We start from the raw sequence: 17,588 nt of genomic DNA, 5'->3' as shown, positions 1-17,588 counted from the left end.
CACAATTGTCTCATTAGTATGTGTTACAAAGGCATTCTTTTCCTTCACTACTTCCTTCCATGGTCTACAGAATAATAAGATGACAGACAAAATTTGCTGGAGTAGAACAGTCACATTGCGCAGGTGTTGTACATCTTTATTATGATAAATATGGAAAAACTCATCAACTTGAAAGCATATGAAATAATACGCTGTAAATAACAACCGCCAACATAAAAATTATTTAATATTTGAAAACTATGTACATATTAAGTTGTGTCAAGAAAAGCCAAAGACTATGAATTTATGGTTATCAATGAGACATTTTAGTTGCTTATCAATCTCAACTCTGCATTTTTGAACCTCTGGATTATACAGTGATGAGAAGTTGAGTATGCTAAAGCAAATTCTACTGTCTTCTTCATCAAGAAGGATGAATTATCCTATACTGGGCTTACTTCTCAGATCATTTTATCACAAAGCAGGGATACCTCTAACAATTGAAGAGTTTAAGCAGAAGACTCTCCAGGCAGCTTCTGCATTTCTCCATGCTAATGGCACAGGACCCATACTTGCAGATGGGCCTTTGGAAATAATGGTAGTAGAGATTGTGGGTAGAAAGCAAATGAAATTAAACAGAGGGAAGTAAATAGGAGTAGAAATGATGAAGGCAGAGGTTGAGACTATCAGCCAGGTATTTGAAAAGGGTCAAGTCACCAATATCATTTGCTGAGCATCAGTAAAACGGGAACAAAATAAGATGAACTGATGAACTTCCGGTTAAAATTCTATTCACTTAGGACACTTCTTGATGCCTATTACTGTTTGGGAAACCAATTGGATTTTCAAGGACAGGCGACTTTACCAGTAAATAAGATAATACCATTTTTCCTGATGACAAACAGAAAGGGATGATCAGCTCTGAACACTGTGGATTCAGGGAGCTGCTTTTCAACAATGTCATTTTCTGTGGCAGCAGTGGCCTCACTGCCCTCCTCTGTAACCTCTATGAATGACTTGTGCATTAACTTTGAGATATAGAGACGGCCTCCAGAAGCAATTCCAGAGAGGTCTGCTCTGGACTCATCAAAGATGTCCTGCAACCCTAGGGGCTTCAAGTGGCCTCTCATCTCATAATTCTTCTCTATCTTGAACTGAGGAAGAAACACCTCCACATACTGAGATTTCATTTTCCTCCTATTGGTCCATTCCATTAGATTCCGAAAGCTCAGTTTGCTTTCAATCTGTAGAGAGTTTTAAAAATTTAGAAACACACTGTTAGGAAAAGGATGAAATGGGGACTAGACAAATGCATGGTTTGGGGTAATTATACCCTTCTGGGATTTTGTATTTAAGTACATGAATCAGATGTGGAAGGGATCTCAAAGAGAAAATGACTGAAAAGATTAGTTCAAGTATTCGTAAACAAGTTGGATGTTTAACTCACTATACTATGACAAGCCATAATTTATGTATGATTTATGAATTATATGTGATGACATGCCTGATATCTGCCCACATTGGAAAAAAAACAGAGAAAATATGGAATAATAAGTAGGCAAAACAGAACCAGGAGGGGTATGGGGATGGTTTGGAGGAAGAGGTAGGGGGAAATGATGTGATTATATTACACACAAAAATTAAAAGAAATAATTAAAATTTATAAAAATATTTTTGGGTTTTTTTGAGACAGGGTTTCTCTGTGTAACAGTACTGGCTATCCTGGAATTAACTCTTATTGACCAGGCTGGCCTGAAACTCAGAGATCTGGCTGTCTCTACCTCTTGAGTGCTGCAATTAAAGTCATGCACTATCACTGCCTGACTAAAAAGAAAAATTTTTTAAAAATATAATTGGAGTTACTATTTCTGTGAAGTATTTTAAAGTTAATAAAATAAAATAGGAGTAGATATAAGAAGGAATGGTTTATCAAAGAAAAACAGAAATTAGTGGTCATTCAGATCAGTGTTTTCTAATCATTTTCCCATCATGAAAGACACATAAGGTTTGAATAGCTTAAAAATTAAACCAATGGAGAGTTGGCTCAGCAGTTTAATTCTCAGCATCCACATGTTACAACCATCTATAACTCCAGTTCAAAGAATCTGATGCCTTCTTACTCCAAGGACACCAGGCATGTGTTTGGTGCATAGACATGCATGCAGGCAAAATACCCATGAACATAAAATAAAGTTCAAAAACAAAATAGTAAATAAACATAGGTGGTCTGAAGCAAAAGACCTGGTTTCCACCTCTTGGGAAAGGAACAATATAGATCTCTCCTTTCCTCATTAGGAAGCCTGAACTCACAGCTCTTACCCAACACATGAGAAACAGAAGCTAAGAGGGTGAAGGGAGCTACACCTGAGGTACAAAACAGGAAGCAATCTTGGCTCCACACCTAGAGTAAACACCTCTCTCCAACAACATGGTTGCTTCAAGTAATTCACAAGTAAATCTTGTCTGGTTTATAATGGGAAGGTTTACTTAAAATAAACAGTAGAAATAATATATACAGATGCCTCTTAAATTCAGATGCCCTAGAATTCTAAAATACTTTTCCAATTTAGTTCCAAATATAGTCCAATTTAGTTCATTGGAAATTTCCACGTTTAAATAATCTAGTTTTTAAATAGTCTATAATAACTTATTATTCTAAATTTATTTTTTTCTACTCAATTCTAGCTTTCAATAGTGTCAACTTCCTCTCACGCATGTAACACACATGCACACACACAAAAAATAGAAAATAAAATAACCAAGAGTACTCTATACACAATATTCCCCTGTAGGAAAAGGACAATGATTACTTACTTGGGATAGGTCATTCCTTGGCAGCATGATGTACATGCTTATGTCACCATGATATTGGAGCTCGAGAACCTGCATGGGTGGGTCCTGAATTGTAGACATATTGAACCTCCGTTCTTGATGCATCATAGCAACTGCCTTTTCAGGGCACTAGATATCAGATCACAAAGAGGTGTTTACAATCCCATATCATTGCACTCATTCATCAAGTACACAGGAAAATATGGATTTGGTCAGTAGACTTTGGAGATTTTCTGATATGTTTCAAGTGTTGGTTGTAAGATGCATTCATCTTAATTGTACAGGTTCAGAATTTGAGGTAGTCCTTTATTTAAAATGTTTCTGTAGGTAACTTTGCATAAGGTGCCTCATATTTCTGCCTTCAGATCCTCTTCTATATGATAGAAATGGCAGCAATCCCTGCTGTACTGGGTAGTGGGTATTCTGTGGGTTAATACAGCTACTAGGTAGAAGATTGCCTTACACTTGGTGTCTCAGCTGAAATGTCTCTATTAAGTAATGGGTAATGATAAAAGGTCAATAAATGAGTGAATTGTGTAGCTTTTTATGCATCAGTAACAGAATATAGATTGGAGTTATAAAAGTCACATAATTAAAGGATGATGTCTTAGAAAAATTAAAAATTCCTGCAAAGTGGTAGTTTACATCTCATTAACTTAAGGAGCATTCTGATTCTTATCTTGAAGCTATTACTCATAGATTTAGAAATACCACATAGGTGTAACAAGTATTTTTTTCTCTTGATATTAAAAGAGACAAAATTGTCAAGCTTTCTGTATATCTCTTTTTAGGGCAAAATTTCTCCAGGGGACGATAGTTAATTCCATATCCTCAAGCCAAAAGCCTCTCCTGCTAGTAAAATTGGTCTTTTGTGCTTCAGAGAGAGCATACACAGGGAGCAACAAATAACACATGCACCCATGAAGAGAGAGAAGTAGGAGTGGTCTTGTTCCAAGTGGGGACTATGACGGCTCAGCCACAGCATGCATGTCTACACCAACACAGAAAAAGTCGCATTCTTACAGGTTATTTTGCTGACTTTTGGTTGGTGCTTTACTTTTTTTACCCGTGTTCCTCTTCTGTCACCAACTTTTAAACTATCAGCACCAACTGTGACATTAGCAACCAAGACAGCATGGCCTACCCTATTACAATGTTGTCACACAAAGGGATGTGGACCAGCAAGAAGGGTTTTAAAGAAGAGGCCATTGTATGGTAATATATTTCTTAAAGCTCCAATGGAATCCAAAACCAATCAGTAGACTGGATACTGTTTGCTGTGTCTATATTGTTAAAAGGGAGACGACCTACACAATCTATGAGGTGAAAAGCAGATGGAAGAGCATGGAACAAAAATTCACTTCCAAATCCTGACCCTCTCAGCACTGAAGTGCTAACAAGACCCCTGAAATATGTTTTGTCCTGCACTTAAGAGAGTACAAGTCCAAGTTGTGTTTTACTATGATTTATTGTATTTTCCTGTTGTCCATATACAATTTCCAAAGTGTTTCTCTGCTCCTCTATTTATTCCTTACAGAGACACTTAAACCAGGAACTTTCTCCTTTGGGACTGGCCTGTAGGCCACCAAAGGCAATCCACTGGTGATGGTTATAGTACTTCTATGTCTAAAAGAAGGAGCGAGAACATGAGGGAGAAAGTCAGGAACGAGAGGGGTGCGTTCACTCATGGAGACGGTGGGACAGAACTAATGGGAGATCACCAACTCCAGTTGGAATGGGACTGATGGATCATGCGACCAAACCCGTCTCTCTGAGTGTGGCCAACAGCGGGGGCTGACTGAGAAGCAAAGGACAATGGCTCTGGGCTCTGATTGTTCTTCATGGACGGGCTCTGTGGGAGCCTTCTCAGCTTGGTCGATCACCTTCCTGGACCTGGGGGGAGTTGGGAGGACCTTGGTCTTAGCATAGAGTGGGGAACCCTGATGGCTCCTTGGCCTTGAGAGGGAGGGAGGGGAGGTATGGGTGGAGGGGAGGGGAGGGAAGGGGAAGAAGGAGGGGAGAGAAAGGGGAGAAGGAGGGGAGGGAGGGGGGAGGAGGAGGGAAGGAGATGGAAATTTTTAAATATAAAAAAAATAAACCATGAGGAAAAAAAAAATTCCCAATGTATAAGCATGATTTCAATTATTTTTGCTATATGTAACAAATAAAACTAACACTTAAATTCAAATGTACTTGCCACTATTTCTCTGTATTTCACATAAAATACTAAGTGATTAAAGCAAATTTTATATATCATCTAACTTAATCATTTCAAGCTGTGGGGAGTCCAACAGCATTTAGTCTTGCCCAAGACAATAATGCAACTTCTAGAACACAAGAGAGGGATCTTACTACATTGGGCAATGCAAAAGAATTTGGTGCAAATACCACAATTTTCACAAAGGAATAACTCGAGGGAATCCCTTAATGATAAGTACTTACCGTGGGAGACCTGAAACGGCACTTGAGGGTCTCGCTCTTGGTGAAGGCAGACTTCCATTTGCCTTTGAAGTAAACAGCATTCACCAGCACCATGACAGCCGAGGAACTGAGGCTGCTACCACCTAACACCTTCTTGATTTTTCCTTTTGAAAATAAGTTGAAGGAAACAATGCTCATCTTTATTGCAACGATTTTGAAATGTGCTCACAGACTATTAACGGGCATGACTTTCTTCTTAGATCATTACTATATAACATACTAGTAATAAATATGCCTGGTGTTTTCTAAACCCTTTAAGGACAGTATTTGATTTAACCCTCATAAAGTCTTTATAAAGTCTGTGCTGCTGTTCTTTTTGTTTCCTGTTGAGGGAACTGAAGCACAAGGACATTAGATGATCAATATAGTCACTCAACAAGAAGTCAGCTGCAGCCATTCATGTGGCTGTGGAGTCTGCAGACCAATGGACTCAGCCTCTTACATCTGTGAAATGGCAAATCCTGCAATGAATAAATCAAGCCTCATAGTAGACACTCAAACAAAGCCCGGAGAATCACATCTCCAGAACAAAACAGAAACTCATATCCTGAAAGGGCATCATAACTGTACTGAAAGAGTATGGCCACACAAACATCAGATGAGATGAAACAGTTTGAGAAGTTCTTGTAATTTTGTGATTTGAGAGGTGGTAAAGACCTCCGAGGAGAAGTGAAGCCTGAGGAGGTGCCCTGTTCTGAGCACTGCTACAGAAAAACTTTCAAGTGACCCTAAATGTAACAATGAGACTTCAGAAATATAATTATCAGCAGAATGAAGCCCTGGCAGCCAAAGTGGGATTCACTGACCAGCAACAGCGAAGTCCTGAGGGGGGGCTTGTACTGTAAGTAGTGATTCATCAGGTCAAACCTGACAATACCAGATGTCACCACCATGTGATGAGTGGAAACAGCTCAGTTCTTCCCAGAAATAATGAATTATTATTATTAATCAATCAACTGTTGTTTAGTAAGAGTGATAAGATCAACATTTGTGGAGAGTTTAAGATTAAGGTACTTAGACCAATAAACCAATTTATCAACCACAATAATTATTGTTATTTCAACAGACATTAAACCACTTAGCTGGCTAGCCAACTTACATGGAGGTAATATTAAATGATTTTCCACAACTATAGTACAATAAAGTAAACACCAAGAAAGCCACTCTGGTACACAGTGCTGCAGCAATGTATACGTATGGTGTGCTAAAAGGATGCAGATTAGCAAAAACTGCCACTGAACTGGGCTGTCTGCTTGAGCTGAAATAATTTAGGTGGCAGCAAGATGGCTCACACAGCAGAGACTGTTAAAAAATATAGAAATGTGGAAAAGAAAAATACATGGAAAAGAATGTGCCCTATTAGAGAACATTAACTAGACTAAAATAGGAAAGCTGTGAGGGAAAACCGGGCTGTGAGAAAGTGTGATCCTCTGTAAGACTTTTGGGTTATCCTGAATATGATAGAAAATCTTTAGTTGGGTTTTAATGCAAAAGGAAGCACACAGCGATAAATAATCCAACTTGTCATTATAAAGTGTGACAATTGCATTGTGCAAAGGAAGTAGAAAATAATACCTAGAATAATGGAGACAATTTGAAGTACTGAGGATGCTCTTTTTAAATCGTGGGTATAGCTTATGCACTGGATGCATATATTCACTTATAAGAAGGAGGATGAGAAATATGTAAGTGTTGCAGATGGGAGGGAGTAATCAAATGACTTTACTATTTTTGTATAGAACATGAATCGGTTATCCCAAAACCACGGAGTGACATTTCTTTTGATTCATAAGTACTATAATATTATATTTGAGACTTTTAATGGGTAGTGAACAAAGACACAGTAATAACATAACAGTGAGTGAACAAAGGAAATGGAGAGATCACGTTCTTCCTCCAAGGAGTACCCATATGCTGCTAAACAGATTGTGCACCACACGGCTTATTGTTCTGAGGCAAAGCAAAACTCAATACATGAATAATATTCACAGTACAAAATGGAACCCACCACTAAGTAAATGAGTAATAGCAGCTTTCAGATCAGTTGATTAGCAACACAAAAGACTAACAGATTTCCATTTGTTTTGTCTAAGTGGAGAACGTTTTCTAGAATTCAGATTGTCTTTGTGAAAAGTACCATAAATAGTTGGAGTTCTCTGAAGGTACAACCTTTGCCAAATATATTATCTTAATAAAGATTTTTTTAAAAAATATCACAATCAATCAAGCAAATAGTCTTAAATAACAGCAATCATTACTTGGATTAAGAGGGACTATATCTTACATGCATAAAAATTCTGTTCCTTCAAGTAGACTGATCTTAATATTTGCATACAAGTGACAAATAGTGAAGAAAACAAAATATTTTACTTGCCATGTGTCTCATTTTCAATCCATTTATTAATTTTGTATCTGGTTTCTTCTATATCATTTGTAAAGTCAACTCTTTCCACTTTGGCATTGTATAACTTTTCAGCACAAGCAATGTAATTCTGCAAATAAGAATATAGATTTTGTATTTGTAAATACCACCAACCAAGTATAAAAGAAAAGGATTTTTTAATTAATTCTTCATTTTCACTGCCTCCAAAATGAGAAACTATGACCAGAGTTATCGAAATAGGCTAGTAATGAACTTGATGTTGATATTAATTTTACTTTGTCTGCACTGGGTTGGGAGATGATAATGTTCACTGCCTTGGCTTTAGTATTACCTTCTCGTCATAAGTATTCTAGTGTCCTCGTTATCTCCTTTCCAGCTAAAAGTCTTTAAAGGCTACTTACCACACATAAGATAAAGCCCCAAACTTGGAACAGAGTCGACAAGGTTTCACAGCTCATTTCCCTAATTTCTAGTTATTTTCCTCTTCACAGTGAGTGCTCTTGTCACCCCCAAAGTCTTTATAATTCCTTTAGAGCATCATCCGCATAGTCTGCCTTATTTCAGACCTTCGGACAATGCTTCTTCCACTCTAATGTTCCTTAGTGCCAGCAATTGTCCCACTTGTTTTCTAAGCATTACTTTCTGCCTCTCTTTAAGAGACAGCTTTCCTAGGTCCCTCCTGTGCCTTATAACAATGTCTTCACTTTCATTTTTCCTTTTAAAGAAAAAATTAGTATCTGAACATCTGTAGAGAGGACATTAGAATACTTTGATAAATATATTTAATATATAATTACCAAATCATGGTTATAAGTACCAGTATCTCTTCACACATTATCACAGATGTCACAATCCTTGCATTCGAGATATTCCAATTCCTCCATAATACACTAAGTTCTGTGAAGCTGAGACCATGCATGCTTTGTTTGCTACCATTCCTAGTGCAAAGCATGCTGACTTCTACCCAATGTTTCTTCAGAAGTACTTATTTTTAATAAAGAGAAAATAGTTACCCAATTTACCAGTATTCCAAAAATATAAAAAACACAGAAGTTTTTTGGAACAAAGTTTTTGTATTTGTAAGAAAAATATTCATTATAACTTATATTGATATATATTTGCTAGTAATTATCTTAGTAAATGCTAAAAAATTTTCTGTACTAATGGTAAGGATTGACGAGCAATCTCTTGTCTGTCTACAAGATGAGATTATTTGTAATCTTTAATTATGGCTTATTTCCCTCTGCTCATCCATCCATTCATCTCTCCATCTACCTACTCACTCACAGATACTAATTACAAAGATTAGTTTAAAACCCCATCCACATCCAGAGACTTTAAGGTAGTAAGCATAAGCTATCAGCATGAAAAAGACCAAGAAAGGCAAGAGCTGGAAAACTACACACACACTAGTGTAGTCTACCACTCCAGGCAGCCCGTAAGATTTACAGGCTGTTGGGCATTTATGGATTTTTAAGTTCAATTAACACGTTATACCAATCTCTTCTCAAGAGTATCGCATTTGTAAAAGGAAATATTAGTGATCCAAACAAATTTATCTTTTTTGTTGTTGTTGTTCAAGTCCCAAACTCCTCTACAGCTGTTCCTGTGAGCTCATGGTGTTATAGTCAACTGTGACACAAAGCATTCCAGATTAGTTCCTTTGTCTTGGAAACAGAAGAATCCCTTCCCCTTTCCCAGGAGAAACTTCTATCGTTAACCATTTCTGTGAAAGATGATTTTATAGAGCGACATGATAATTTTTACTTAGAGTATGTCTGGGAGGGTGTATGAAGTTGAAGCATCAGATCGATGACAGATTTCTACCTCAACATATGAGGGCGTCCTGCAGCTTGCCTGCTGGTCCTGGGACGACGACCCTTTGGCCTTTGGACTACAACTGACACATGGCTTTTTCTTTGGTCTAGACAGTCATAACTTTTTACCTAGGACATCTAGGCCATCTGCCTTGCCAATTGTAGATTTTATGACTTTTCTTTTTCCACAGTCAAGTGAGTTAAGTCCTTACCACAAATTTCTCTGTAGCCTGTTATTTCTGTCCTCAAGAGAACCCTGACTGAAGAACTCATTAGAAAGACTATTTTCTCCTTGTCTTTCCCAACTCCTCTGCCACATTCTTTCCAGAGACAACAGGATTCCCACATTTCCTAACATCCAAAAATGTTTTTAAAAATCTTGTCATAAACATTCTTTTATTTCCAATCTATTTCTTGGATTAATGTTTTAACATTTTTCATATATAGACTGTGGTAGTTTGAATAAAAATGATACCCAGAGGATCATATATTTGAATGCTTACTCATTAGGGACATTACTTGGGAGGGTTAGAAGGTATGGCCTTGTTAAGGAAGTGTGATTACTAGGGTGGGCTTTGAGGTTTCAGAATTCCAAGGTAGGCAGAGTGGTTTTATCCCTTCCAGATTCCTTTGGATCTGGATATAGAACTCTCACTGTCTTCTACAGCATCAGGTCTTCCTGCATACCACATACTCCACGCCTTGATGGCAATGGATTGAAACTGTGAAACTGTAATCAATCACCCAATTAAATTACTTTTGTGATAAGTTAACTTTCTAAACTATAATTTTACTAAACGTGTTTAGTAGTTGTAGGAGATTTTTTATCAGACATTTAGAGACAGACAGTTAGATGACAATATATATATATTATATATATATAGTATATATATATATACTATATATAGATGTTATATATACATATAGTAGATAAGCAATTGATAGTACATAGATTATACATAGATTGATTGATGATAGATGATAGATAGGTAGGTAAGTAGATAGATAGATAGATAGATAGATAGATAGATAGATAGATAGATAGATAGATAGACAGACAGACAGATAGATATGTAATAGGTAGATAGGTGATTGACATATAGACATATGTTAGATGATAGATCACTATGCTTTTGGACAGTTCAGCTTCCTTCTTGATTTGAATATATTTTATTTCTTTTACTGCTATATTTAATATGTCAAATTTAAGTGATGAGAATGGTCATCATTGTCTTATTACTGATTTCAGACAAAGCTCTTTCAGTTTTCTTTGAGTATATTTATTTTTGACAGTAATATACATTCTATCTCTACATAATTTACTGAGAATTTTTACTGTACACATTTAGCTTTTAATACTTTTTTCTGTACATAGTGAGGCGGTTATATAGTTTTAATTCTTCATTTCTCCCACATGGCATACTCTACTTATTTATTTCTATGTACTGAACTATATCCCAGATATAAATACTGCTTAGCCATTGTGAATATTTCCTTTAATATGCTGTTAAATTTTATTTGCTAATATTTTATGAAAGACTTCTAACGTTCATATTCCAAAGGGATCTTGGGCTTAATTTTCTTTTTTATCAGGGTTCTTATGTAGTATGGCAGTGTTCTTGAATAGCGTGCCAGTGCTTTTGTGTAATGTGGCAGTGTTCTTGTGTAACATGGCAGTGTTCTTGTGTAACATGGCAGTGTTCTTGTGTAACATGGCAGTGTTCTTGTGTAACATGGCAGTGTTCTTGTGTAACATAGCAGTGTTCTTGTGTAACATAGCAGTGCTCTTGTTTAACATGGCAGTGTTCTTGTATAACGTGGCAGTGTTCTTGTATAATTTAGCGGTGTTCTTGTGTAACGTGGCAGTACTCTTATGTAACGTGGCAGTGTTTTTGTGTAACATAGCAGTTTTCTTGTGTAACACGGCAGTACTCTTGTGTAACATGACAGTGTTCTTGTACAAAAGAATCCCTAATCTTCAGTTCATTGTTGTTTGCAATTGCTCTTTTTTTATATCTTTAATTTCTTTATGCTATATTATTCTTGCTTACTTCCTTCTATAAATGCTTAGTCTGCACATCTTTTTCTAATTTATTTTGGTGTAATATCTGGTTCCCATTTGTTTTTTTAAAGTATGTATTAACTGCTAGAAATCTATTTCTTAAATTTTCTTTTTTGTAGCCCTTAAGCTTCAGTGTATTATTTCTTCATTTGTTTCAATATATTTTCAATTTTTCTTTTTAATTTTTTCCTAACTCTTGGTCTAACATCTGGAACTATTTTGAATTTGAATTTTCTTTTTACAATTTCACACATATATAAATGTATTGTGATGCTGTTTAACTCATATTATCCTCTCTGGTCTGCCTTCATCTCCCTCTGAGCCCTAGATTCTTCCCAACCTGTTCCATTTTAGTTTCACTGTTTTGTCCTAATGATTTTTTAATTTAGAATTACAAGTAGGAAGAAGACTAAATAGATCATATTTAGGGATGAAATATGGATGTTGGGAAAAAGCAGAATCAAAAAATGATCTAATGCCTATTGATATTGCTCATTATAAGAGAGCAAAGAAGAAAACATCTAGAAGTATACAGCATGGTGCTCATTTGAGGGCTTACACTGTATAATGCTGAGCTTGGCACTGAGGGGAAGAATGACCTATCTCACATCTATAGAAAACCACAAAGAAATGAGGGACTACTTTGGGGACACATAAACTACATGAGTACATCACTTCTTTCTATATAAAGATTGTAGATTGAAAATAAATCAATACAATTAGAATCCACAAACAACTTCAATTTCAAGATCACTGAAAACAATAATATACAAGAAGTCAAATATAAAGCAATCAGAAAAGACAAAAAAATAGGAGAAAGTACCTATTTCTATAAAAGCATGGAAGGAGAAAGTTCTAGGAAGTATATTAACTGTTCAGAATAGGTCACAAGTGAAGGCCTAGCTGAGACAGAAGGCTGTGTGATGCAGTGGCCATTGGTGTGTTAACAACTGTACATTTAAAGTTATCTGTAGCTATCATTTAGTAGCCTGGGCACAATCACTGAGGAAATATGCCACAGTGATCTGGTTTGCATGGCTGCTTGGAGAAGAATGACATTGCTTAAAAATGGTTAAAGAATGGATCCTAGATGAGTGAGTTATGACAATGAATACATTTGAGAAAGGGGAAAAGTAAATGATTGAATGATTCAGGAGTTGAAGAATTGATGGAGCTGTTAAAAGAATAAGAAACATAGGATTCTGTAGTCAGAAAACAGCAACCTGCTATTGAAACTTCAGAAAGGAAATAGCTTTTCATGTTCTTGAGTTTCAAGTATGATTTGGAGAATAAATTACTAACATAGCATGGGGAGAAGGCTCAGAAACCATACAGAAAAATAAGGGACTTTCCACTAGAGTAGAAAGTACCAGTCCACAGTAATACTGATGATATCTAAATCATAGCAGAATTTGGGGGATGTGGAATGTAATTTACAGAAATCTGACCCAAGACATAGGAAAAATTAGAAAAGCAAAGAATTTGAGTAATGATTTTATTTTTTTAAATGTCATATTCTTTACATGGATAATTTATTATTTATTATCAGATAAATATTTTTATCCATATCAAAATAATAAAAGAACATTAATAAAAAATAAAGTTATAAATAACCTAGCTTTGAGCTGATGATTAAATTCATTATTTTTAAGTTCAAAAATATATTTTCAGATTCAGCACCTGGGAGACTGAATCAATGGGTCAGAATTTAAGAGGACTTCCAGATGCTCTTCCAGAGAACCCAAGTTCAGTTCCTAGCATCCATATTGAATGCACTATAACCCTGTAACTACAGCTCTAGTGGATTCCATGATCTCTTCCGACTTCTTTGGCAATTGTACTCATGTGTGTATATCCCCAGGAAAACTCATATGTATAGGCATTATTAAAAAAAAAAAAAGGAAAAGTAAGAATAACCTACGCTACTTGTGCATGTTTGAGAGGACAAATAATACCAAAGTTGCTTGATAAAGCCTCAAAGAATCATATTATTTTATATTTACCTAGAACTACACACAACATGTATAATATATACTTATATATTAAGGGTAGTTAAGTCCCTTGAGCTGACAATGCGGCCTACAAAAACTGGACTAACAAAATCCCAGTGCCAGGCATGATAACCGTCTTTTGAATCACAGTCACACTGTGTCACAGCAGTCACAGTGACACTGGTCACAGTAGCCCAACTGATTTCTAAAGTAAAATAAACTATTGGTGTAGTCCTTGCTTGTCTCTCAGGGGTTGGGGGTTGGTTGCTAATCCTGAAGACACACACAGGTGGGACTCAGATGATTTGAGCTAGGTCTGAATGGAAAGCCTCTTTCCTACAGTCTAACTTTCATCAATCTAGAAAATACTATGCAAGTCGCCAAGGGGAGGAAAAAAATTAAACAGTCTGTAACAGCCATGAGTCAAGATGGTCAGCTAGGCAATATATACATAAAGGTGCAATAAGTGGCACTCACATGTTGATGATAAGCAAGAGCTTTCCAATTAAACTTAAGAACCAACCCCTCAACAGGAGGGAAATCATGTCCAGTAGTTTCCCAGGGTTAGTGAGTTCAGAGACATTAGAACAGAATCTATTACCACCACTTTACTAGACCAGCATTATTCAAGACTACATTATAAATCTCATCCTTATACTCATAGATAAGTGTAACTACCAACCCTCATCAAAAGAAGCTTTTCTTTATAGCGAATGAAGACCATTACAAAAAAACAACTGGGTGCAATAGAGATCATGGGAAGCCTGGACCCAACAGAAACATCTATATAACAGCTCCTGTATCTATGACTGAGGGAACATCTACAAAGAGTGAGTAGAAAGACTGTAAGAGCCAGAATACCAAGAAGTCTTTTGTGGAATAATCTCTTTTAGAAATGACTGCATAAAAAGATTGGAACAAAGGAAATATTAATGGAAATGTTAACCTGAAAGGGGGAAATTTTGTAGGAGCTCACCCCTTGACAAAGAACTATAGGTAATTAATGACTTCTGAGAGAAGGAAAATGAGCCTCTCCCATGGATTATCCTGTTTATTGGTTGTTCAATGCAAAGACGTCAGTCTTGAAACAATATACACCCAAACAACATACATGTATATTTGTATGTACATAACTATACTAATCAAATGCTATCAATTTGAGAATGGGGAAGGTAAAAGAAAAGTTGGAGGGAGGGGACTTGGGAGAGGCCAAAGGAAATAAATTGAGGGAGGAAAGTGACATAATTCTATTTTGATTAAAAACAATGATTGATGGAATACCTTGTTAGCCAACCATCTTTAAGAGGTGGGTCTTAGTTAGGGCATGGCTTTGCTGGGACCCAGTGTAATAAAAGTGTGCACCTCCATGTGTGTCCTCTCTGTGCTTTTTTCCATAGGACATTGCTGTGCTTGGATTTCTCATTTCCTGTTTCATGAATTTCCCCCTTATAATGAATAAATTGTAATTGTTTTATCCTTAGCTAGCCTGGTTATTTCTACAAAGGATCTCTCCATTTTCCATATTCTTGACCAAATCTTGCCTTCACTGTGTTTCTGAGTGTGGTGTGTTTTCATCCTATGAGTATCAGGAAAGAGAAAAACATGAGGATTGCTGTATACAATAGCACAGCAGACAAATCCACTCCCAGTTTAAATGATTTAGCGTTCCCTTAGGAATGTATTAGCAATCTGTGTAAGAATAGGAAAATCAAATATGATAGACACACAGAATGGTTCTCTTAAAATGTCATAAAAAAAACTTTGGGGATGATGGAAAAACAAAAAGTGGCCTAATATTTCCTAATTGGCAGGAGACCAAAGGATTTGGGAGTGGTTCTGGGGAGGGACAAAGAATTTGAGTGGGTGACAGTTGAGGGAATAATAATGGTTGGGTTGGACACAGAGAGTTGGCAAAGATGCAGGTCATTAGCCTGGTGATGTCACTGAGACAGAGTTTTATGGATGGTTGTGTGAAGAGTAGATAAGTGTAAGTCCCAGAGAAATACAGACACATGGTTGCTTAATAGTTCTAACCAAGTGAACAACTTCTGGTAGTCATTGCACCAAAGGTTCCAGAGCAGGATGAGTGCAGTAGCTTAGAGAGTATAATCTGGACCTTGTGGCCTTCAAGTAGGCAGGGTGTAGCGATGATGCATTGAGTGCCAATGCCATTCAGAAATATTAGTCAATTGACCTATTTCTAATGCTTGGTGAGTCTGAGCTTCTCCTCTGCCCATATCTGTAAAAGGTGGCCTTATCTATACCTCCTTTGGAAGAACTCATGTACAATCTCACTGAGAACAAACAACTAAAAAGAAAAATGAGCATTGCTGAGAAAGAAAATGGTGGCCAGGGGAGACAACTCACTGGGAATGATGCATTGTCATGGAGGGCTGAAGCTCAAAGGAAGCAGTGGTTCATCTCTGAGCCATGGACTCCCCTGCATATCCCTCCTTAGAACTCTCAGTTATAGCTTGCATCACTACTACTGCCACTGGTCTCTATGTCTGAAGTGCATCAGTTGGACCATACTGAATATGTGAGTTCACTAGATCACAAGGTAATATTTTGAAGACCACAGTGGAATCATGAATAAAAAAATAATTTTTCCATGGCTTATAAGAAGGTAGAATACATAATTCATGTAGTAGATGGAACAAGATTTACGTCTAGAGTAGATGCAACCTTCTGAGATAAACAGTTTTACCCACCTTATGAAAGTCAAACACTTTTTCTGCAAAAAGTCCATTGACAATGCTGAGTTCATAATCCTTATGTGATGAGTTTATGTCCGTGAGAACTCTTTTCAGTTGATGCTGCAGTCCTGACTATCAAACAGAGAGACACAAATTCAATCTCATACTGAAAAGATGCATAATATCGCTTACACATGAAATAAATTATGTATATTATACTATCTAAGCATTGGAAAATATTGCTACAAAAGCAGCAAGCAAAGCATAGTGTGTGTGTGTGTGTGTGTGTGTGTGTGTTTGTATGTATGTATCAGTGTCTTTACTTTTCCTCATCTTATTGTCTGCAATCAAACTGAACAACTTAGTAAAATAAAGTTATCAATAGGAAGCTATCAATTAGCTCAAGATCCATATTAATTCATTAATTAACTAATGATTGAATTTATTAAATTCTTAACTAAATTAATTAATTTAATAATTTCACTTAACTGTAAAGGACAGAAGAGAAAGGCTGATTATCAATATTTTACTACAACCTGGTAAACAAAAAAAATGTTAAATTAATAATTAAATTATCAAAATTATGTTTGTTTTTTATATCATTAAACTTGAAATTTGGGGGTTTGAAATGAATCTCTTTGTTTTAATGGGATAGAAAACTCTAAAAATGTTCAAAGGATAGAATTTTTCTTAAACTGAATTTCTAATTGACTTTTTCTTAGAGGAACATGTTGTCTTTACCTGGTTGTTAGAGCAGTCTCCTTGCTTTGATGGGGCGTTAAAGTAAAGTGCCTGCAAACATGATACAAAATACTGTCAGAATCAGGATGTGTGCAAGGATCAGTTAGCAAAAGGTTTTGAAAATAAAAAACTTATTTCGAAAAATGTTCATTTAGTGTCACTTCAATATCGACAGTGTCTGAGAGCTCACACTTCTCATGCCTCCAAATCAATGTCAATGGCTCAGACTAGAAATAACTTCTAGTGTTCATCTTCATTTCTTTTTCTTCCTGTTCCACATACTAACTTATCTCAGATTAGACATCATTCTGGGATTTCTATTAATTTAGTAAATATCACAGTGACCTTGCTTCCTCTAAATGTTCAGTGTATGTGGGCATTGCCCCATTTTATCTTAAAAGTCCCCAGAGTTCATGTGTTACAGTCTTAGTTTCCAATGCTTTGGTTTGAGGTGAGAATTTTGAAAGGGGTCAAAGCATTAGAACTCTAACTTCCCTCAGTGGCTTAACCTAGTTCTGGATTTCTGTTTTATGGGTTCTTGGGAGAGGGATTTGTTACAAGAGGGAGTTTTCTCAGTTTGGTCCCTTGCTACAGTGAGATGAGGGT

The 17,588-nt window shown here is 36.3% G+C and overlaps 1 protein-coding gene across 1 annotated transcript in view; it reads right to left on the bottom strand.

The window, feature by feature from the left end:
* Window positions 1-208: 208 nt before the first annotated feature.
* Window positions 209-17,588, bottom strand: part of Serpinb7 (serpin family B member 7) — a 63,186-nt gene continuing 45,806 nt past the window's right edge. Inside the window, exons 3-8 of the mRNA XM_038349900.1 lie at window positions 16,983-17,033; window positions 16,257-16,373; window positions 7,667-7,784; window positions 5,254-5,396; window positions 2,794-2,940; window positions 209-1,223 (exon numbers count right to left, since the gene is read on the bottom strand). Of these exons, the coding sequence (XP_038205828.1) occupies window positions 825-1,223; window positions 2,794-2,940; window positions 5,254-5,396; window positions 7,667-7,784; window positions 16,257-16,373; window positions 16,983-17,033 (975 nt within the window). The 3' untranslated portion in view covers window positions 209-824. The remainder of the gene's footprint in view (window positions 1,224-2,793; window positions 2,941-5,253; window positions 5,397-7,666; window positions 7,785-16,256; window positions 16,374-16,982; window positions 17,034-17,588) is intronic.

This window comes from Arvicola amphibius, chromosome 12, assembly GCF_903992535.2.
Source record: "Arvicola amphibius chromosome 12, mArvAmp1.2, whole genome shotgun sequence".
Classification (NCBI taxonomy): domain Eukaryota; kingdom Metazoa; phylum Chordata; class Mammalia; order Rodentia; family Cricetidae; genus Arvicola; species Arvicola amphibius.
Note: the sequence above shows the minus strand (reverse complement) of the source record. Positions and strands in the feature narration are given on the sequence as shown.